This window comes from Penicillium mononematosum (assembly GCF_028829835.1).
Source record: "Penicillium mononematosum strain IBT 11891 chromosome Unknown utg000005l:1.0-9366267.0:1.0-9372171.0, whole genome shotgun sequence".
NCBI classification, from domain to species: domain Eukaryota; kingdom Fungi; phylum Ascomycota; class Eurotiomycetes; order Eurotiales; family Aspergillaceae; genus Penicillium; species Penicillium mononematosum.
In genome coordinates, this window is record NW_026643275.1 from 4,508,146 (window position 1) to 4,530,191 (window position 22,046).

The 22,046-nt window shown below is 50.8% G+C and overlaps 8 protein-coding genes across 8 annotated transcripts; 5 read left to right on the forward strand and 3 right to left on the reverse strand.

Annotated features, from left to right (window-relative positions):
• Positions 1 to 90: 90 nt before the first annotated feature.
• Positions 91 to 1,984, forward strand: N7519_009858 (ubiquitin carboxyl-terminal hydrolase family protein; the record flags this gene model as incomplete). Its single annotated transcript, XM_057296631.1, has 3 exons — positions 91 to 754; positions 818 to 1,284; positions 1,313 to 1,984. 3 exons carry the CDS (start codon positions 91 to 93, stop codon positions 1,982 to 1,984), a joined length of 1,803 nt encoding a protein of 600 aa, XP_057144513.1.
• A 359-nt stretch (positions 1,985 to 2,343) lies between these two features.
• N7519_009859 (uncharacterized protein) lies at positions 2,344 to 5,257 on the reverse strand (the record flags this gene model as incomplete). The annotated part of the gene is made up of 4 exons (XM_057296632.1): positions 2,344 to 4,255; positions 4,318 to 4,553; positions 4,611 to 4,967; positions 5,222 to 5,257. 4 exons carry the CDS (start codon positions 5,255 to 5,257, stop codon positions 2,344 to 2,346), a joined length of 2,541 nt encoding a protein of 846 aa, XP_057144514.1.
• Positions 5,258 to 5,596: 339 nt separating this feature from the next.
• N7519_009860 (U3 snoRNA-associated protein UTP13) lies at positions 5,597 to 8,629 on the forward strand (the record flags this gene model as incomplete). The annotated part of the gene is made up of 4 exons (XM_057296633.1): positions 5,597 to 5,770; positions 5,833 to 5,860; positions 5,912 to 7,267; positions 7,344 to 8,629. The coding sequence occupies 4 exons, from the start codon at positions 5,597 to 5,599 to the stop codon at positions 8,627 to 8,629; spliced, it is 2,844 nt and encodes a 947-aa protein (XP_057144515.1).
• A 293-nt stretch (positions 8,630 to 8,922) lies between these two features.
• On the reverse strand, positions 8,923 to 10,500 carry spp2 (spliceosome ATPase-activating subunit SPP2; the record flags this gene model as incomplete). The annotated part of the gene is made up of 1 exon (XM_057296634.1): positions 8,923 to 10,500. The coding sequence occupies one exon, from the start codon at positions 10,498 to 10,500 to the stop codon at positions 8,923 to 8,925; it is 1,578 nt and encodes a 525-aa protein (XP_057144516.1).
• A 1,269-nt stretch (positions 10,501 to 11,769) lies between these two features.
• On the forward strand, positions 11,770 to 12,414 carry N7519_009862 (RTA1 domain-containing protein; the record flags this gene model as incomplete). Its single annotated transcript, XM_057296635.1, has 1 exon — positions 11,770 to 12,414. One exon carries the CDS (start codon positions 11,770 to 11,772, stop codon positions 12,412 to 12,414), a length of 645 nt encoding a protein of 214 aa, XP_057144517.1.
• A 769-nt stretch (positions 12,415 to 13,183) lies between these two features.
• N7519_009863 (DUF4419 domain-containing protein) lies at positions 13,184 to 14,101 on the forward strand (the record flags this gene model as incomplete). The annotated part of the gene is made up of 1 exon (XM_057296636.1): positions 13,184 to 14,101. The coding sequence occupies one exon, from the start codon at positions 13,184 to 13,186 to the stop codon at positions 14,099 to 14,101; it is 918 nt and encodes a 305-aa protein (XP_057144518.1).
• An 831-nt stretch (positions 14,102 to 14,932) lies between these two features.
• eaf1 (MYB and HSA domain protein) lies at positions 14,933 to 19,637 on the reverse strand (the record flags this gene model as incomplete). The annotated part of the gene is made up of 7 exons (XM_057296637.1): positions 19,395 to 19,637; positions 19,185 to 19,313; positions 16,294 to 19,091; positions 16,073 to 16,230; positions 15,951 to 16,017; positions 15,207 to 15,907; positions 14,933 to 15,181 (listed from the first exon to the last, which is right to left on the reverse strand). Exons 1-7 carry the CDS (start codon positions 19,436 to 19,438, stop codon positions 14,933 to 14,935), a joined length of 4,146 nt encoding a protein of 1,381 aa, XP_057144519.1. The 5' UTR covers positions 19,439 to 19,637.
• A 488-nt stretch (positions 19,638 to 20,125) lies between these two features.
• On the forward strand, positions 20,126 to 21,632 carry N7519_009865 (putative 60S ribosome biogenesis protein Mak11; the record flags this gene model as incomplete). The annotated part of the gene is made up of 2 exons (XM_057296638.1): positions 20,126 to 21,019; positions 21,072 to 21,632. The coding sequence occupies 2 exons, from the start codon at positions 20,126 to 20,128 to the stop codon at positions 21,630 to 21,632; spliced, it is 1,455 nt and encodes a 484-aa protein (XP_057144520.1).
• Between the last annotated feature and the right edge of the window lie 414 nt (positions 21,633 to 22,046).

Here is a 22,046-nt window from a genome sequence, read left to right on the forward strand (position 1 = left end):
TGACTTGTTTGCATCTTTGAGTCGCATCCCGAGCTCTCGGAAAGTCAAGAACTCCGGGACCACCAACTTTTCGATCCAAACCATCTCACAATGTCAAAAAGACAGGCAGAGCTCCCCTTGGAGCAAGACTCTTCTGGCTCACCCGCATCGAAAAAGGCGCGCGTCGAGGACGACAATGATACCGATTCTATCAACGGCGCAGTGCCCGCATCCCAAAAGAGCGGCGATGAGATTAGACAAGATGATCGCAATGGTGTGGATATCCTAGGAGCAGCTGAAATAGAAGGAGAGGAGCTCGAGGAGGGTGAGAAAGATCCCTCCGGACTCTCGGATATTGACGAAGATGCACCTGCACTCAGCGCTCCGAAGCGGCAAAGCGCTCCCATGGAAGGCTACGGCGACCTGTACCTCGACACGATCAACCGTGAAATTCTGGATTTCGATTTCGAGAAACTGTGCTCAGTCAGTCTGTCAAACATCAATGTGTACGCATGTCTTGTCTGCGGTAAATACTTCCAGGGTCGCGGTCCGAAATCGCATGCATATTTTCACGCCCTTGAAGTTGGACATCACGTCTTCATCAACATTGGCACGAAGAAGGTATATGTTTTGCCTGAAGGATATGAAGTCAATAACAAGAGTTTGGAGGACATCAAGTATGTCGTTGATCCACACTATACAAAAACCCAAGTGGTCAAGCTCGATAAGGAAGTCCATGATGCCTGGGACCTTTCTGGGTCGAGGTACCGACCAGGTAAGAGCCTATACCATGATAGGATCAAATGTTCTTTTTTTCGCTAATAGTTTTCCGTTCCAGGGTTCGTCGGCATGAACAACATCAAAGCCAACGACTATGTCAATGTAGTAGCTCAACTGCTCGCACATGTTTTGCCTATTCGCAATTTCTTCCTACTCCACGAATTCCCTACTCCCGGCACACCAGAGATAATTCTTCGTTTCAGCACGCTGGTGCGCAAGCTATGGAACCCCAAGGCGTTCCGGTCACATGTGTCTCCGCACGAGTTACTACAGGAGGTTGCTGTACGATCCTCGAAACGGTTCACTCTCACGAACCAGGCAGATCCCGTGGACTTCCTGTCTTGGTTCCTAAACTCTCTGCATCTCGCCTTAGGAGGATCCAAGAAGCCCTCGCCAACACCCACGAGTGTTGTTCACGCAGCGTTTCAGGGCCGTGTACGGATCGAGAGTCAAGCTATCACGGCTCACTCCGACACCCAAAATGCCCGTTTGGTATTCACTGAATCTGGCACAATCAATAGCCAGGTTACTCCTTTCCTCATCCTCACACTAGATCTACCCCCCCACACCCCTCTTCCAATCTGCCAATCGGGAGTCGAGTATCCCACAGGTCCCCTTGACTACCCTCTTGAACAAATATAACGGCTACACGGCGTCAGAGAAACTGGCCCACCGTGTCCGACACCGTCTCCTCCACCCTCTTCCTCCCTACCTTTTCTTCCATATCAAGCGCTTCAGCAAGAACCGCTTTGTCTCTGAGCGAAACCCAACTATCGTCACCTTTCCCTCTCCGCACGGTTTGGATATGTCCCCCTATGTCGAGCCAAATCCCAATATTTGCTCACCCAGCGAGCCAATCCTCTACGATCTTGTGGCAAACATCATCCTCGACCCCGCCATCGCTGCACCCGGTGCAATGGATGACGCTGTGGATAAGGGCGTCAACGCTGCGTCAGGAGCCGGCGGTTCCTCCAGCGGAGCAGGTGGCGGCAGCGAGAAGGTGTCATGGCTTGTCCAACTTCATGATAAAGCTATGGAGGCTGAGAACACTCGCGCCAAAAATGGCGGTTCCACGGAGAAGCAGCAGCGGGGCCCGGAGTGGCTTGAGATTCAGGATTTGTTCGTCAAGCGCGCGGAAAGCGAGACGTTGTTCACTCGTGAGGGATATCTTATGGTATGGGAGCGGCGCAAAGTGCCAGGGAACAAAGGAAAGGGACGTGCATGATCTGAGATAGTTAAATCTGAGTTGACTGGGGCTTCGAACTTGCTATTGTCTTCCACGTTTTTGTCTTTGAGAGCAAATCCAATGTACCATCAGTTAATGAAAATGTGTAAATGCAAATCTCATCAAGATAGCAATCTGTGCTCCAAAAAGATTATATTGTACAAAGTACCTCGTAGTTGTAGTGGGGAGCACTCACGGTCTGAAATTTTACTTGGTGAACCTAGGTCTTGAGGCCCCCCATGAATGAAAATGGCGGATGTAAGAAGGGGAAATCCACCCTACCAGAGGAGATAGAGGAAATAGAGCAAGTACGGTAGAGTGACCTAGGTATTAAAACGACTAAAAGAAACAAGTATTCATCACAAGGTTCCCCAGCCGCAGAAGTTCCTCCCTATCCTCATCGTCGAGCCTACCAGGAACCCCCAAATCCCCGCTCTCATCGCAACTTGCATTCCTCTCATGAGCACAAGTCGGTAGGAATAGGCACATATGTCTGGCCAGGTTCTCCCGCCAAACCAAAGACCCAACGGGTGGACATCTGAGAGACGGGTAACGGAGGAAGGATGTGAGATAATCCAGGATCGGGTCAAGGAGCGAAGGTAGAGTGCTTCGAGTGGCGCGAGTATTATGCCGCTGATTACAGCAGCGAGATGAGACGCAAGAGAGTCCACTGGGTATGCCGAAAGAAGGGTGACGCGGTGGACTTGCGACAATGTGTTTGTCAGTTGTCCAGGAATCAGAGAAGAGGGTAGAATTGGCTGGACGAGGGTGTCGGATTGGGTGTCTTCATTATGGTCTGTGTCTGCGACAGGGTTCGATTCATTGGGTGGCTCTTCCTCATTTGGTTCTTCCACGCCATCTGGGAGAAAGTTTGGTACGATGGACCCTAGAGTTTCCTCGATTGACTCTAAAGTTGGAGCGTCGGTGGCTTGGGTTTCTGGGGCCGGAATTTGAGGGTCTAATTCAGGGGCACCCAAGTCTTGGGGGGTTGTGCTTGATGGTCCAGCAGTGATACTTGAGAGGCCATCCGTATCTACTGCCGCTAGGGGCTGCTGGGCCTGGCGCTGGGCCTGACTTATGATCAGAGCCTCGAGGAACTCGGCTATGGATCGTCTGTCCATGGCGTCTGGGTTTGTATTTGAACCTGGCACACCATTTCCCGCTAGCGCATTTAACTGGGCAGGATTTGGAGTTTGGACCTGCGGGTGACGGTTCCGATTGCCCATCAACTCAAGCTGCATTGTGATAACGTCGGGGCTCTGGTGAATCAAGGATGCTCTTACGCGAGGCGACGTAGGGGGTGATGTTTCTGGTGATGACGGGCGAGAAAAGAGAGTATTAGATCGCGAACTCTGTCGGTCCACAGCAAGATCCTCACCATTTTGCAAAGGGGCTGATTGGTCCTGCTGTGTTGAACTGGCGGAGAGACGACTCGTCCGACCAGCAGTAGCTATCTCGGAGAAATAGTCATTGCTCATTTCCCCGGGCGATTGAGACATACGATTTTCGTTTGTAAGCACCTGATTCAACCCAATAACAGATTCTGCCTGGGTCAACCGCATGGGTGGAGTTGTATCGTGTGGTCGTGCTCGCGATGCAAGAGCGGCAACCTGGGCATCGGGAGTAACCCCTGGCGGTCTAGGCACGGGTTCATTTGGGCCTTCTCCAGCACCAAGGTTGACTTGGACCCCGTTAAGTTCATTTTGCAATAACTCAATTGAATGGCGTAGATTTTCTATCCTCTCGTCTCTGAAGGACCGAAGAACTTGCTGTTCTGACAATTGGTTCGACCTCAGTCCAAAAAGCGATGATACCCATCTTCGAAAAATGGCCAGTTCGAACTTGATGTCTTCGAATAGCGTGAGCTTGCCGCGGTGTAATTCTTCGTCCGATCTGCGGCCCAGGGTGGGCACTACCCACTCTATCAGGTTTTCTTCAAAGGCAACGCGGACTGAGAGTTCATCAGGAAGAGCTGGTTTAGGAAGGTGCCGTCTGATCAACCGATAGATACGCTCTTCAAGCTCTGGTCGCAGGTAGTAGCCATAGAGGAACACTAAAGCACCAGGGGAGATCAACAATTCCACGAGTGACATCCCCAGTGAGCGAGGGGAGAAATCTGTGGGCCAAGATGGCAGCTGTAGCAAAGATTCTCTGCTGAAAGGAAGCAAAAATTGCACGCCAGGGATTCCATATGGAGACACAAGGGAAAGGGATTGGAGTGTAGAGTACATGTAGAACTCCATAGACAACATGAGCACAGAATTTCTCGCTCTTTATTCATAGTTAGCTGTCTTCCAAGGTTGTCTATGTGAATGGAGGAAGAATATACTCACGCTGTATATAGAAGCCCGAAAAGGGAACGAACACCGAGTGAGTCGCCCGTCAAAGTCTGAACATAGTCCCGCAAAGAGACAAACACCCGTTTCAGCGGGGTTTCACGAGCTATAGCCAAGGCGCTGGACATTGCCCAGGCAGGAATTCCCAAAAAATAGAAGCTAAAAATCCCTGTGGTGTCTCTCTCAGATTTCATGGCACTGAGTAATGCAGAGTGGGCATAATGCCGGTAAGTCTGAACATCAAGTCTCGAATGTCAGCCCAATCAAAGTAGTATCGGCAGTGCATTTACCTGTACTCGACCGGTGACTGAAGAGGTCCACCAGGTACCGAAAAAGATGAACAGTTGATCGAGGGTTGTTATGACCAGTCCGAAGTCATTTTCGCTCGCAATCTGGTTGATCTTTTGCTGTTCATTGGGCATACTAGAATTTCGGTCTTCTCCACTGACGACAATCCCCATTGTTGAAAGGATGTCATTCTTTGCTCTCCGGAGTTCTTTCCCAAGGCTTCTGGACTCGGGATTAACAGGGTGCCCTCGAGTATCATATTGCTGCATATAATTGTCTGCATGGACGTTGGATATCCGTCGGACTGGAGTGGAGGGGTCAACCGCCGCATTGTCAGGAGCTTCGTATGGGGACCGGCCCTTGAGATCAGTCAATATAATATACTATGCAATTTATAACTACGTTCAATCAGACATGTATGGGTAGAGGCGTCTGGGGTGGGGCTTGTATATCAGGATGGAAACAATCAGACAGGGTCCGGTGGTGACTGGTTCGGTTTCAGAAGACTTTAGCCTTCTCGAAATAAAGCATGAACCATTGTCACATCCCGTAGACCCAAGATTTCTCAGCTGCGAATATAGGGGAAGTTCGCGAGTAGAAAGGTGAAGCTTACCAAAGCGAGCCGGTTCAAATAAGCCTGTCGACCCATAGCGCGCGTGATCACCGGGCTAGTAGTGTAGCCACATTGGCTTTTAGAACACCATTAGTACAAGGGCTTTCAGAGCCTGTGAATTCAAAGTAACAAGCGATAAGCGATATGAAACACGATCAGATGAAAGCCCAGCGGTTGAAGGTGAACATGTGGTTATGCGGCTACAGTTGGCCTGAGGCACGAGCCATATCTTATCACCGAACAAACAGTACAAACACCCCAAAAAAAGTTGCCCGCTCGAGCTGCCATTTTTCGCGATCGTTCAATCTCTACGGCTCTTCGACTGGCCAATGGCGTGCTAAATTCTACATTTTTACGCCGAGATATTATAGAGTCATGTCGAAAGCTATTGTCAAAACCACTTTCGAGGCGTCCCGTACGCTCCGCCCCATTTACACTGGTGGTAGCACGGCGCTGGATGCCAGTGGGCGCATCTTGCTGAGCTGTGTGGGTGAAGATGCCTTGATCGTTGATTTGGAGACTGGTAACCAGCTTACTAGCTTGGAGGGGGTACGTTTGTCGCCTTGCGAATATTCGTCAATTGCAAAGCGCTAACCACATAAACCCTGCAGGATGGAGAAATTGTCACAGGTTTGGCCAGTAAGTATTGTATGTCCTGGGAATGAGAATAAAACACTAACTATTGCCTAGTCACGCCTTCCGCCTCACACGCTATTGTCTGCTCCCGCTCGATGTCCATGCGAATCTACGGCCTCTCAACTTTCGACGAGACTTCTCAGACCATTGAAGCAAAACTTCTCCGAACCCTCAAGCCTCACACAGCTCCCGTTGTGACCATTGCCGTTGACCCTACTGGTACACTACTTGCCACTGGTGGTGCTGATGGCTCAATCAAGGTCTGGGACATCAGAGGTGGCTTTGTTACTCACACTTTCCATGGTCATGGTGGTGTCATTTCTGCGCTTTGCTTTTTCGAGGTTCCTACTGCCGACAGCGATGCCAAGTTATCCAAAAAGAACAAGTCTAAGCAACTGGCTACGGAGGATGACGATGAAGATATGGAGAGCTCTGCCCGTACGGGTTCTACCGCAGGATTCCGCCTAGCATCTGGCAGTGAAGATGGCAAAATGCGTGTATGGGATCTGCACAAGAGAAAGTCCATTGCGTCGCTTGAGTCACATGTTTCACTTGTCCGGAGTTTGTCCTTCTCTCCATCAGAGAACGCATTGATCTCGGCCAGCCGAGACAAGACTGTCATCGTCTGGGATGCGCGTACTTGGAAGACTCGCAGAATCATTCCTGTTTTGGAGAGCGTGGAAGCAGCGGCTTTCATTGCGGATAGCGGACTGTGCGTTATCGGTGGAGAGAATGGCAAACTGCGAGTTTGGGACTGCAATCGTGGAAGCGAGGTCACAGAGGAACAAGAGGCCGGAGAGGAGTTCGAAAGCGTCGTCGCTATCCAGTATTCGCCTGGTTTGCCTTTTGTCCTCACAGTCCATGCGGATCAGACTCTCCGCCTCCACTCGCTCGAGTCGCTGTCTGATTATAAGCCAGGGTCAACCTTGGAGCCTTTGGCGATTATCCGCCGCATTTCCGGCAATGACGACGAGATCATTGACCTGGCTTACATTGGGCCTGATCGATCGATGCTTGCTTTGGCCACTAACACCGAGAGTATTCGTGTAGTTTCGGTTGCTCCCTCAGAAGATCGACCCTCAAATCCGGGAGAGGAGTACTTTGGTGCTGATGTCACACACCTGGAAGGCCACGACGATATTATCATTTGCATTGATGCGGATTGGTCAGGACACTGGCTAGCAACAGGCGCTAAAGACAACACAGCCCGTCTTTGGCGTATTGACCCGAAGACATCGTCTTATGCTTGCTTTGCTATTTTCACTGGCCACGCCGAATCGTTGGGCGCAATCGCCCTTCCCCGTGTGCCACCCCCTGTTGGCAGTGCTGCATATAACGACCCCTTGAACCACCCGCCAGCATTTTTAATTACTGGCTCGCAAGATCGCACAATCAAGCGGTGGGATACAAGCAAGCTAGCCCCCCCTGACGGGAGAAAAGCCTCACTATCCTAAGGCAATCTATACTCGCAAGGCTCACGAAAAAGATATTAATGCCATTGATATCGATTCTACATCTGAACTGTTTGCCTCAGCATCACAAGATCGCACCGTGAAGATCTGGGCCGCCGACGAAGGCTCGACGGTAGGTGTCCTCCGTGGCCACAAGCGAGGAGTTTGGTCGGTGCGATTCGCGCCGCAAGGCACACCGATTATCAACTCAGATTCACGTACCAGCACGAGCCGTGGCCTAGCCGTCACAGGCTCGGGTGACAAGACCGTCAAACTGTGGAGTCTGTCTGACTACAGCTGTCTCTTGACTTTCGAGGGCCATACCAACAGTGTTCTCAAAGTCCTCTGGCTCCCACCTCCCCAAGTCTCGAACAACCAAACGGATGAGGACGAGGATGACGAAGAGGCTGCAACAGCACGCAAAAACGCCATCCAGGACCGTCCCCTTATCGCGTCCGCCGCGGCAGACGGTCTGGTCAAGATCTGGTCTCCCTACACAGGCGAGCTCGAAACCACTCTGGACAACCACATCGACCGAGTCTGGGCGCTTGCCAGCCCAACCCCATCCGGCTCACGCGCAGACGTGAAGCCAACCTCCTCCAAGCTCAACACCACCCCGTACGCCATTGCCTCCGGTTCCGCCGACGCAACAGTGACCTTCTGGACTGATACCACGTCAGCCACCTACACAGCCGCTGTCAACGCCAGCTCCGCTCGCGTCGAACAGGACCAAGAGTTGCAGAACTACATCCGCGCCGGTGCCTACCGCGAAGCCATCACTCTGGCCCTGCAACTCAACCACCCGGGTAGACTGCTCTCGCTCTTCACCTCCGCCATCGACGCCGCAGATGACCCAACACTCCCTGCCGAGGACCGCGAGCGTGCTGCAGCCAGTCTGTCCGGTAACCCGTCCATCGACGAAGTCCTGCAGAACTTGGACCCCGCTAATCTGCGCACCCTCCTGCTCCGTCTCCGGGACTGGAACACCAATGCGCGCACCTCGCGCGTGTCACAGCGCATCCTGTATGCTCTGTTCCGCTCTTACCCTGCGTCCACTTTCGTGGAGCTTGCGACCCAGTCCGTCCGCGGAAAGGAGGGTCGTGCCGCGGCTGGTATGAAGGATATTCTGCAGGCGCTGGCTGCATACACTGAGAGGCACTACCGGCGAGTTGAGGAGCTGGTTGATGACAGCTACCTGGTGGAGTGGGTTCTCGGTGAGATGGATGGTGGCGTTGGTCTTGGTGGACTGCGTGATTTGATTGTGGGTGATGCCAGTGACGAGGAAGAGCATGAGAAGGACGTTATTATGTTAGAAGCATAGTTTGGCTTTAGTCTTTTGCCCTGTTTGTACATTGAATTTGGGGCTTTCGTTCTTGGAGTACCATGGGTGGGAAGGATAAAAGCCATCTCTTTATAGAATTGAATAGTGTATCATGGAAAGTATCCTTTGGCCAAAGCCATCTACATGTATTTTGATTGTTCAGGGTATCACTTTTTTTGATTGAGTCTCATGGTAAAATAACGAGAGGGAATATGTAGCTCCAAAGAAGCAGCAATCTGTCGTGTACAAAGGCCTCAATACTCTTCAACCCTCCTCGCCAAAACATCTGGCCTCTAATCATCACGACGACTCCGACGAGAGTCGCGATCACGATCACGGTCTCGGTCATTCCGAGACGAGTGCCGTGAGCTGCTGTATCTCTCATCTCGAGATCGATGGCTGCGGTCTCTGTCCCGCTCTCGATCTCCATCTCTCCTTCGATCGTCTCTATCATCGTCACGGTCGCGGCGACGATCCCGGTCATAGTCACGATCCCGATAGGACCGGTCGTCCCGTCTGCTTCTATCGTCATCATCGTATCTAGAGGAACGACTAGAAGAATGGCGACCACCCGACCGACTCCGGTCACGTCGCGAGGACCCGGTCTTCCGGCGAGACCGATCCTCCTCGTCGTCGTAGTCGCGTTTGCGGTACTCCCGATCTCGATCCTTGTCCCGGCCGCTCTTCTCAAGGTTGCGATCCCGTCGCTCGCGCCAGTCGTCTTCCTTGGGAGGTTTGGACTTGGCCTCCTTCTGTAAAGCAGCGAGTTCCTCTTCGGTAAGACGCTCGCCAGTTTTCTTATTCCGCATCGTGATAGGCATGTACACGCCCTCAGCCTTATCGTTTTCCTCCCCCTGTTTCCTCGATGCCTTGCGCATAGCCGATTTTCCCCAAGCTCCAAGTTCGGCTTCGGCTCCCTTGCCGCCGGACGAATCCTTTGCGCCAATTCCAAGGAAGCCAGGTCGTCGTTCTGGGACACGAGGGTTTTTCGCCCTCTCTGCAGCTGTGGCACTGCTGTAGTTGCCTCGTCCGATAGATTGACCATCCTTCCAACCCATTCCTCGTAGAAGCGCGGCGCCGAATTCCTCAACCGGAATGGCATTGTAGGCGTCCAAATTAGCAGGCTCGGGTCGGGATGCCACATCTGTTCGGAAAGACCCTAACTCGCTGTAGTGGACTGGTTCTTCCTCCTTTGTGGCGGACTCGATAACAAGGTCTGACCTCCGTTCCACGTCTCCCTTGGTTTCGCGAATCAGCGCTTGCATGGCAATCTGATCGTCAGTGAGCGGCTTGGTCTCGACAGGTTTCGCATCAGGCATGGCCTGATCTTGGACCACTGCTGCGCCGCTATCGCCCTTCTCTGCAGACTGCTGCGCAAAGCTCAACCCGTACGCCATGCTGGGCGTATCTGTCTCTACCGTAGGCTCTCCGGGATGTGCTTGTCCGTTCTTTTGCGCTTCCTGCATCGCCTGCACTTCGGCGGGTAGCAGATTCTTCTTGCTTTTCTTCACATTGACGCCCGCCCGGTCGCGCCAGTTGTTCTTGCTCGTTACGGGGATGATCAGTGGCTTATTTGCGTCCTCCACTGCCTGTCCATCCGCAGCAATGGCGGCACCTGTGTGGGTGTCGAACCCAGAGATTTCCTCGTGGACCGGAGGGGCCTCATCTTCGTCGGAGTCATCGGCATAACCGAGCTGGTGAGGCCGCCGAGGCAGTGACCGGCCGTTTGCTGGGAAATTTGTGGAACGGCCGCGGTTTGAGGATTGGAGGTTGAACCCAGCCTTTTTCGGAGGACCATTTGAACTGGATAAAGATAGAGAGATCGGTTTGGACGGCGGTTGTCCACCCTCATTATGATCGCGCGAAGACATCGCGATGTTATCTTGGTTTGAAACAAACGGAGTACTTAGTAGGGAAGAGAGAGCTTGAGGAGCAATTGATACTCGAGAGCTCGTGGGCGGTGGCAAAATTGAAGCGCGCGGCTAAACCGGCAGATTTTGTATGGCGGTAATTCAACCTCCTTTGTAGGGCTGCAAGTCTACATACGTACATCTCATGGATATTTATTGTGTGGTTCTTCAACTGAAGTTGAGTTCCTAAGGAAGACTATAACTAAACATGAAGTATATGCGTACAGCCGGGCTCAGTATGATATGTGCCACGCAGACCACCCTTCATGGCTCAACAGACAAACACCAACACAAGGCCGTTGGATACCTCTCATCTGAAGTAACCAAAGACAATAGGCTACACTTCTAGGCAGCCAGATAATCCAGGCAGTGCAGATCATAAAGATGATCTGGGCCTAATCGGGATTTTGACAGTACTCGTAATTGGATTTCCCTTTTCATCGTTAACGTCGTTTCTCGGGGATTCAAATATAGTAGTGAACTACGTGCGAGCCAGCAAAGTGGCCAAGAGACAAGTTTAATGCTACTAGACTGCTCCACCGTCCGGTTACGTAGTCCGGTCTTGTATAGTCCATCTGTTCAGGGACTGTTTTCAGATTTGTTTCTAGATATCCCATGGATATGTTAGGTAGAGTAGAGTCATAAATTCTAGCTTTTTTCATCTCTATCCACTATTAGATGGTAGTATTTCTAAAAATATGCCGACCAGACAAGCATAATAGGACGAAAAGAAGCATAATCCAAGTGGACCCCGATGCCCCACGGGGCGTATTCGTTCAGAAATTACCCGATTAGGAATCTAGAAATAGCCCTAGAGAACTGCATCAGATGTTTATAAGTACCTATAAATCCCACCTCTTCCTCAGGAAGAAAAGACTACACTCTTGTTGCCATCAATAATATGGATATTGTTTTTCACCCCGGCAAAAACGGGACTGATCCCTGGGTAGAGTTCTACCCCTACACACCATCTGCCACGGCTGGGTATGCCTTTATGGGAATCTTTGGGGTTTCAACCCTTGTCCATATCGCGTTGATGTTCCCCTTCCGTGCTGCCTACTTCATTCCACTGGTACTAGGAGGAATTTGTATGATGATACTAGTCCCCATCCACAGAAGATGAAATATCAACGCTAACGATGAACGAAACCAGGCGAGACATTCGGCTATTACGGCCGAGCATGGTCACACCAATCTCGGTTTGATATCAAATCATGGTCCTTGCAAGAGATGCTCATTCTATGTGCACCACCACTTGTGGCAGCTACCGTCTACATGGTCCTCGGCCGCATTATCCGCTCCTTCGGCGCTGAGCATCTTTCAAGCATGCGCCCCAAATGGCTCACCTTTGTCTTCGTTATGAACGATGTCCTCTGCTTCTGTACACAATTGGGAGGTGCAGGTGTCCAAGTTACCGGGGACGAGAAGGTGATGAAAATTGGCAAGAAGGTCGTTTTGGCTGGCTTGATCTTCTCCTTGGTTGTCTTTGCCTGGTTTATTCTGATTGCGGCCAAATTTCATCGACGACTGCAGCAAAATCCCACACCTCTTCTCAATCAGAATTCCGATCTACCTTGGCAGCGATACATGTGGGCAATCTACATTTCTTGCTTGGCTTTGATGGTCCGCAATCTGGTGCGGACTATTCAGTTTGGAGCCGGTCAGAAAACCGATGTCAACACCAAGGAGGTCTATATCTATGTTTTTGACGCCTTCTTAATGTTCTTTACGTTGTTGGTATTGACCATTTATCATCCGGGTCGGCTTATTAAAAATGCTCGTCGCTTGACCAAGGCTGATTTTACGGGAGAACGAAATTCTGCGCATGGGCTGTTGAGTCAATGTGAGATGGGCGAGCGCATGCCGAACAAGTGATTACTGAGGGTTGAACAAGTGGTTGGGGTCTTTTCGTTCCTCTCAATGTATATAGCCAGAATAGAACATTTGAAATCAATAAGTGTTTGCTAGACTAATGTAAGAATAACGATCCATGACCTGAAGGATTGAAGGATGCTCTGAGGTTCAAGTGCATGTCCATGGTACCTTCCTCTTGTACTAAGCCGTTTAGGGAAACCTTCTTCTTCTACTTCTTCTCCTGTCATCTCTACCCTCTTCTTCTCTTCACAACACTCTTCACTAATCTATCTTTCTCGAACTTCTACTTTTTTACTTTCCAGTTTATAATCCCTACTACTCGAAATTCTCTCTACTCGAATACACACACCCGTACTCGCTCACTCCATCGCTTTCAACACTATTCATCCTCCCCCCAAACATGCCTGTCACTCTCACCACGGCCAAACATCCACCGCGTGGATGGGGACTCTGAAGGGTAGCCGACATCGAAGACCTCTTCAAACAATCCTGTCCAAAAGGGCATCGTGATAGTAAAAGGTTGATTGGGAATTCATTCGCTAAAGACTTCTTCGACACATTACACGTCTCCGCATCCGAAAATGGCTTTGTCTGGGCCGTGTTCCACGCCTATAGCCATCACCACAACCTTGTGCTGCGGCCCGAAGATGTGTGGTTCACCATTCTATCACAGCTCAGTTTCTTCGTCATAGCACATTCCGAGGAACTGCGACATCTATTCGTCTCGCATAAAGATAGGAAACACCTAGAGATTATCTCAAATGAGACCATGGACACTGTGGACTTTGGTGAACTGGCATTGGAAATGACCAAGCTTATGGAAGAGCATGTGATGGATCCGGACCTGCGGAGCTGGATCATGCCGGCTTTCAGCACCACGACTGCATCCGATGAAGCGGTAGCAGCTATCGTGATGATGGGCTCTATGCAGAAGTACTTCAAATACCAATTCACTTTACGGTGTGGGATTCCGTCTGTCACTTTGCTCGGCGAACGAGAGTACTGGGCACTTATGGTAACGAAGCTTGCTCGGCTAGCTCAGCTAGGGGATGAGCCTGCTCGATTTGCTCAACTTCTTCGGCCGGTGCTTAATAACTTTGTTGCTTCCTTCGACAACCCCGGAGCATCGGATGTGCTAAGTTTCTGGAGCAAATGTGCAGACAGAAGAGGTGGCGGAAGCGGACCAACTTATCTGACTGGCTGGATATCGGTTTTCTGTTTCTGGGGAGAGGATGGGAAGTTGCTATACCCAGAACAGATACTTCCAATATGCTCGCAAGGCTTTCAGGAACGGGAGACGGAGTTCGGCCTTGATCAGGCCTTGTTACGCTGCATAGACACAGAGAAAGTCCCTCTAGGCTACGTCTCCGTGCCGGTTATAGTTGATAATCTTGGGCACGTATTCGACGCTGTGATGGTGGCTGGCATGATCGGCATACAGGCCATTCCCACCGGGGAGGCCAGACTTGATTCGATTCAGCCAGTGTCCGGGGAAAGAAGAAACAAGAATGTGCCAAAAGGCACAGACCAGTTCACAAATCAGTTTACAAACCACCTAGGGTATTGGATTGGTCGTTGGTCAGACAAGGCAAGTGAAGCAATTGGGTCATTCGGTTACTTTCGTTTCAATTTCGCTTTCGTTTTGAAGATTGGCATTGCAATGCTCAGGAATTCCCTTGGTAGCTAATCAGCAGGGTTATCTCAACCCTCAATTTTGGGAGTCGCTAGAAGAGACAGGTACAATCAACCTTTGTTTTATGTCTATTATCGCTTGAATAGAAGATAATTAAACAGAAAGGCCGGGGAACTACCAAAGAGGGACATTATAGAGCTGATGCTATGTGTATCATTTCATGGGGCTAATGGTAAACTACTGAAGAACAGTTGGCCTGGTGACTATCTAACATGCGTGCGCATGGCGTAGCTTGTTTGAATTTGGTCCTTGGTGTTGCCGCTTTTCCTCTGAACTGGCATTCGTAGGACAAACTGAACAAGTGCTCGCCGGAAGACGGATGTGTTGTTCTTTCATATATCGAAAACATAGCTGTTATCCATACCAGCGACGCAGTTGATACATCTTCGAAAGGCTACACAAAAATCCCATGAAAAACAAACTTCAAACTAATCATACAATTCATATCAATTCCTAGAGTAATCCGTCCGCCCCAGTTTCGCCTATTCCCAATGATACAAGCCCAAACCCAGAATTCAGAGCAGCACTGGTGTAAAAAGAGCCAGTGCACATCAAGTTCAAATAAATGATGAACATCTTTTCAACAAGCCAAAAAAGATAAAAAAACACGCATGCGGTAGAGGTCAACAAATAGGGGTAGGTGTAGGTGACGGTGTCGGTGTCGATGTAGCGCGAGAATCCGAATCAACGGTGAAGGACAAAGTGTAGAAAAAATAAATCAGCGTAAGGGTTGGTGTAAGTATTTACAGACGAAGGTAAAGTGCGGAGAGAAAATAGATCCGCAAAGGTATTGTAGGGGAGGAGAGGAACAAGTTGAGCAAGCTCCTAGCTGGTCGCGGTCTGGGCTGCCGGAGCGTGCGGGCTCTTGCTGGAACCTTGGACGGCGCCAGCTTGGGCACTGCCACTGCGCTGGTTTTGAGGAGTGGCGCTGCGACTGGGCAGAGGTGCAGCACCGTTCATGGCGGGTGAGCTAGTCGGGCCAACGCGGTTTTGTTGACCGGGCTGGGGAACCCGCATCATTGGGGAGAACCCTTGGTTTTGAGGCACCTGCATTCCAGAACCACCGTTCGGAGCCTGGAAGTTAGCCTCATGGGGGGACTTGATAGTTGGCCTGGACAGCATTGGCATTGATGCTACCAGCAGCGGCATTCATCGCTGCTTGTTGGGACAAGCGCTGCTGTTGCTGCTGCTGATACTGGTTGAGTCGATCCGTGGCCAGCTTGGTCACTTGCTCAGGGGGCATATTCGGGTTCGTACGTTGAATCTGGCTTTGGAGAGTGCTGATTTGGGGCACAACGCCGCTCGAAAGAGGGTTGGGCTGACCCATACGAGGCGATGGGGTTGAGACGCCTTGTGGTGTACCACCGTGGAACGATGGACTCTGCATTCCCCCTTGGTTCTGGAGGGCAGCCATCATAGCAGGGTTATTAGGTGTACCATTAACATTTGACATGTTCATGTTCGGCGATCCCTGAGACCCAAATTGCGGGTTGTGGAATTGCTGGCCCTGCTGAGGGTGCTGCTGCTGTTGCCGAGACTGGAGAAGACGCTGCTGCTCTTGCAATCGATTGGCTTCTCGGATCACGCGCGTGTTATCAGGAGAGGCTTGCATTGGCAGGCCTGGTCGTGCCCCTGGCGTTTGCTGCAGTTGAGCTTGCGGCATCATCTTCATGGCCATTCCATTAGGCATCTGACCATTGGGCTGTGCACCATTAGGCATGTTCTGCATTGGGATAGGGCGGGCTTGATTGACACCAGCACTAGGAGGAATGCCGTTCGTCATTCCGTTCGGAGTTCCACCTGGTAGACTAGGATTGGAAGTGGGGGGGCATGGTGTTGTTACGCCCCGGCGCATTCATCATTTGCTGCTGGTTAGGTACTTGGCCGGAACGCTGCGCTGCGAGACTAGCCTATATGGGGGGTAAGCCACAGTGCTTTCAGGTAGGAACGTTAACAACCACTCACTCTTTGCTGCGCAATCATTTGCTGGCGGTACTGTTCCTGCCTTTCCTGCAGCTTCATTTCTCTGTCGTACTTCAGCCGGCTGAACTCAGCCGGTGATGAGATCGGAGGCTTGGGCTGGTTAGCCTCATTGGCTTTGCGCAATGAAGCAAGGTGGGAAGCTAAGAGAGGAAATGTCAGTAGTGTTCTTGCCATGATGTTACGTGTTTCTATTCCAAACATACCATGCTGCTGTTTCTGAAGCATAGTTTCCCGCTTCTTGGCCAGCTTTCGCATGGCATCAAGCAAAGCAAGATGCTTCGAAGATCGTCTCCGGTCAACCCGAAGAGGCTGTGTAGTCCTCCGGCGGACGGGCGGCTGAGGCTGAGCGTTGGCGCCTTGCTGCTGCTGCTGTTGTTGCTGCTGTTGCTGGGCAGCCTGCTGCTGCGCCAAAACAGTGCGCTGGGCAGTCTCAAGCCTCTGGTGGTAAGCTCGGAAGTATTGGGTTTTGGACATATCTGCAGGAAGACCTTCAAGTCCTACCCATCGCTCGAAACATTCCCACGGAGTGCGTCTCTCAGCGCCAGAGGTGAAGAGTGATGGTGGGGTAAGACAGCTGGAAATTAGAGACCAGTTGTAGGAGTACTCCTTGACCAAGCGTCGGAGTTCATCATCCTCAGCGAAAGTCCATTGCGAGGACGAACGTGATTCAAAGAAACCAACAGATGGCATGGGGTGTTCAGTCGGAGGCCGGAATTGATGACCAGGGTGAATCCGATCCCGGATGGGCTTGTTCTCTGGTCGGAACAGCGCAACGTTTGTCTGCTCGGGTGCCAACTCGGTGATCCGATTATCCGAATCATTGCCGTACTGGGAGTAGTCATATCGGCTCCGCTTACGAGGCTGATCGTCATCGTGGAAGGTAATCTTCGCCGATGCAAATTTGGACACTGGTAGTAGTTCCGTCTTCCAAACTGTGTCAGGGGAGACTTTGAATGCCGGTGCGTTCGCGCCAGGGGCGATCTGGAGTGGTCCGTATATCGGCAATTCGTCTAACAGCTTTTCCGCGGCAGGGGTCATGTCAATCGAGAAGTTGAACTCATCCGAGCCCAAGGAGAAAATAGCAGCGGGGGCAACTGCATCATGAATGTCGTGTCGAGGCTCATCATTGAACCCATCACTGACTGATTCTTCCTCGGCGGATGGCATGAGATCTGGAGTGGGATGACAAACACCAAACGCTTCATCACCAACGTCGTCGGAGGGTGGGCTGAGAACCGCCTTAGAGGAGTCCTTTTCTGGCAAGGTTGCCGTTGGAATCTTTGCTTGGACACGAAGTAAGGTCCGATGTTCCACGTCGCTGTTGACATATTCTGCGCACCAATCGGCGCAACTCTTTGCAGCAGCGATCTTCCACTTTCTCTCCTCCCGGAAGTCAGTTCGCATCCACTTCATGTGATCTAAAACAACGTCCCAATGTGCGCCCTGGCGGGGAGGTTCAACAGAGCGTTTTAATTGTCGCAGTGGCCATCGGTTTGCATTTTGAAGAGCATAGATTCGCCGGAGGGTACGGCAATCCATCTGTTCTTGATATTCAAGCAGATGATTACTAGTACTCAAGGTCTTATGCGCGGACGCCAGCAGAGTATTGAGGTTTGTTCCCCGGGGAGGAGCGTACGCTCTGTTCAAGAATAATGTGAAAAGATAGTCTTGCTCCTCATTCAGCTTGGCAACTGCATCCATGTCTCGATGCGTCAGGTCCGTAGAGTCGGCCTTCTCCTGCTGAGCTGGCTGCTTGGGAAACACGACAGTCGAGAGTCGGCTTCTCTCCTTCTCCCGCTCCTTGCGGTCCTTGAAGCGCATCCTCGCGACAGAATCCGGAGAGCCTTGATCAGATGGAGTAACTGGGTGGCTTCTCTCATGAGTGACACTCTTAGGGGTTTCCCCAAGGATCTCGGAAACAGATTTGTGTCGGATGGCTCCTGATGATACTCGAGTAGTCATGCGCTCTGGTTGCGCTGAGCCAGGTTGAGTAGGGGGGATAGAAAGCTTTTTGGCCGTGGGAGTCTCGAGAGTTGAATCTACAGCGACTTCGGCTTGTGCGGTTGGTGACAACGAGTCTTGCACAGTCGTGTGTGGTTCTTGTGGTGCTTTCGCTTCAGAAGGGACGGGCACTGGTTCCTGGTCGACGTCCATGCGATCTGTATCGACCCCGGTGTCCACGCTCTCCACAATCACCTCTTTCGACGAAGGTATGTCGGCGATCACATCATTGACAGGTTTATCCGGTTTCGACTGAGCTTCTTCGAGACGCAATTGCTCGTCTGGGGTTAAGGGAACCAAGCTCGGGCGAGCATGGGCAGATCGGTCATGCTTATGTTTTGGGCGATTAATTGTCCCAACCTCCTCAGTCACTTCTTCTGCGGGGCTTGTGTCGGGTGATGCGGCAACTGGGACGGGTGTATTATTATTGTAAGGGTCAATGGAGGAGGCAGGTGATGGTGGTTGTTCGTGTTGAGATGGTCCCAAGGTAACAGACGGTCGTGCTTCGTGTTTCTTTCGAAGAGTGTCAGAGGGAATCTCCAGTGATGGAACACCAGTCGCAGCTGGCTTCGACACGCGGGGAGAGATCGTTGTGTCATTGTCGTGGGCACTGAGCGACGTTTCTGCTACCGGTACACTAGCTTTCTGTTCGGCGCGCGATGAGTCGAGTGACTGCACAGCGATCGGTGGCACGTCGAGATCCGTTGGCAGCTTAGGGCTGATGGCTGGCACTGATGGCCGACGTGTTCCGGTTGTATCCACGGGGGTAGGTGGGAGATGAGGTGTCGCGGTCTGAGGTTGGCTCAGAACGGGCGTTCCGCGCTGTTGAGGCTCGGTCGCATGCGGAGCTCCGCCATCAACGGTTGAGGGTGGAGTGATCCCAGCGACAGGTTTGGCACTGGTGGTGGGAGCGGTTGTCGGGGGGATCGCATTTCGACTTGGTGAGCGCGCGCGCGCATGGGTTGGCGGTGGAAGAGTAGCTTCATTAAAGTAACGACCTCTAGATAGGGAATCAGCATTGTGAAATTATATACAAAAATAAATAGATGCAAAATAGATTCCACTGGTAGAGAAACAAGGCGATTGGACTTACTTGGAGAGATCATTGGCGTCGAGGAAGGCCTGTTCTTTCTGATGGTAATGAGCGTCCTCGGTCGCGCCAAACCCGACCGTGGCTAGATACAATGCGCTGAGCTTGCGCTTTCTGCGCGACAAACAGTTTCTAACCACCAAATTAGCGACAAATTCATCATTTCTAGGCTTCCCAATCGAATTCCCGCCGTCGAAAAAAATTAATACTTACGCGATCTCATCGTTTTTAGATCGTAGGAGCTCGTCACGGAGCATGGAGTCTAGCTTCGGAACGCAGCATCCGATTAACGCGGGAACAAGGGGAACTAATCGAGCGAGGTCATCCAGATGGAAAAAATCGCTCGAAAAAGATGAAAAAGATGGGTGGAGGGTAGGAGGCGATGAAAAGCACCTGGAGCAGGATCTTTTCGAAGGGGGTGAAAATGAGGTTACAGGGCGGTATGAAAAATGTGGAAGAACGGGAAAGATGTTGGTTTAGGTACAACCAGTTACTCGCTCCCTCTATAAAAAATACACGGCTTGGCCAGGTACCTGGTACTTCTGAAAAATTCCCTTTGATGATGGAGGAAAAATGGAATGTGATATTAACATGGGGATACAAGAATGATATCTACTTTAATGAGCTATAATATGGTTGTCAAAGGCTTATGTATTTTGAAAAGGCTGCTCTCATCAACTGGTAACGCACTGTATTATTGTTCTGACATTCAATTCTCCGCTTGCGTATGTGAGGCCTCAGGCATAATATATTAGACACCTCATATATATGGCAATAAGGCATTTATCACAAGGCACCTATTTCCTATCAAGGCGGCCGATAAACCGCCGGCAGAAAATCAAGAAAAAAAGGTGTCCGCCCTCCAGATCAAGCTTTCACATCTACAATATAACAAAACCACAATCATTATTTGAGCAACATCATGGTGAAACGCAAGAGAACCGATGCCCCCCAAGGAGGACAAGACGGTTGCTACCCCTCCTAAGGCTACCAAATCCGCCCCTACTCCCTCAGAGACTCCCGATGCAGCTTTCACTATCCAAGTTGTTACAGGCTCTTATGAGCGGGTTCTCCATGGCTTCACCGTTGGTATCCCAGCCTCCAGCCTGAAAACAAAGGCTGAGGGTGATTCTCCGGCCATCCAATGCATGGATACTTTCCTATTCGAAGCCCATGGATCTGCAATTCGTTGTCTAGCCTTGTCACCACTACCTAAACCCACCGATCCTGTCGATGCCCAAAAGGTGATGCTGGCCAGTGGTAGTACAGATGAGCGCATCAACTTGTATTCGATCTCCGCCGCACCCCCTGCCGTGAATGAAGAATATCCGTCCGTCCCGACCTTCGCCGGAAACAAGATCCTCGAAAACCCCAGGAATCGTGAGCTAGGATCATTGTTGCACCACACTGCCAGTATTACCTCGTTGAGTTTCCCTTCGCGAACAAAGTTACTCGCAGCCGGAGAGGACAACACAATCTCGGTTTCCAAGACCCGCGACTGGACCGTCGTATCCACTATCAAAGCACCAAACCCAAAAATTCAAGGACGGCCAAGCGGTGATACGGCGCCTCCCGGAGCTGCTCCATCTGGAGTGAACCACTTTGCAGTGCACCCTAGTATGAAGCTGATGCTGAGTATTGGACGAGGAGAGAGATGCATGAGATTGTGGAATCTCGTGACCGGCAGAAAGGCTGGTGTGTTGAACTTCACCAGGGAAGTCCTACAAGGTGTCAAGGAGTCGAGATGGAGCACAGGAGAAGGTCGGCGCATTGTATGGGACTCTGAGGGAGAGGAATTCGCTGTTGCTTTCGAATGGGGTGCAGTCGTGTTCGGAATCGTAAGTTATCTGGATGGTATACCATTGATCAAATTTCTGACTATTAGCACAGGACTCGATTCCCAGGTGCAGACTTATCCCTAGCCCACGGAGCAAACTTCACCAGATGAAGTATGTTTCTTTGCCTTTGAAGGGTGGTGAAAAGGAAGATTTCTTGGCTGTCTCTACGGAGGATGGCCGAGTGATCTTTTATTCGACCAAAGAACTGAAAAACGCGGAGGATGATACCGAATGCTCAATTCCTCATGCTACGTCTGTTGCCCAGGTTGGTGGAAAGCAAGCTGGGTTCCCTGGCCGCATCAAGGATTTCGAAATCCTCACTCTTGAGGGTCAAGCAAAGGAATTCCGCAACGACTTCTTGGTCGTCACCGCCAACAGTGACGGAGTTGTCCGTGTTTGGAAGGTTGGTGGAAAAGAAGTTTCCGCAGCAAAGCAAGAAAAGAAGGATACGACTCAGATTGGGAAGCTCTTGACGACAAATGAAACTGGTAACCGCATCACATGCATGGCTGCCTTCGTCATGTTGCCTGCGGAGGACCCGTCTACACTGATAGACTCCGAAGACGACTCTGAAGATGAAGTGGAGTCATCGAGTGATAGTGACGATGAGTAACCTCATTGTTCTCAACTGTTATACCCTTTATACCGTCAAATAGATCCCCAGTGGCAAACAATGTATCATGAATATGAAAAGAACTTGAGATTATTGCCCTAGAAAATAATTATGATTATGTTTTCAAACATTTTTTCTTTTCAATATGAGTATTCAACTCACCTAAGAATCATTTAACGTACAACATATGGTACTCCTGTCACTGCTCTATAAACCTGGTGTGGCGCACTTGATGGTGTAGTTGTCAAGGATTTTCTTAGACAAAGAGGAATGAGTCACCCACAATAAACCAAGAGACATAATGCCTGAAACAAACGCCTAATTGAATTATATTATCTAGTCTACTTACTAAAAGTGTTATAACGTAGGAAACGTAGAGTTGCCATCCAGACACCGCCCGGCTCTCCACTACAC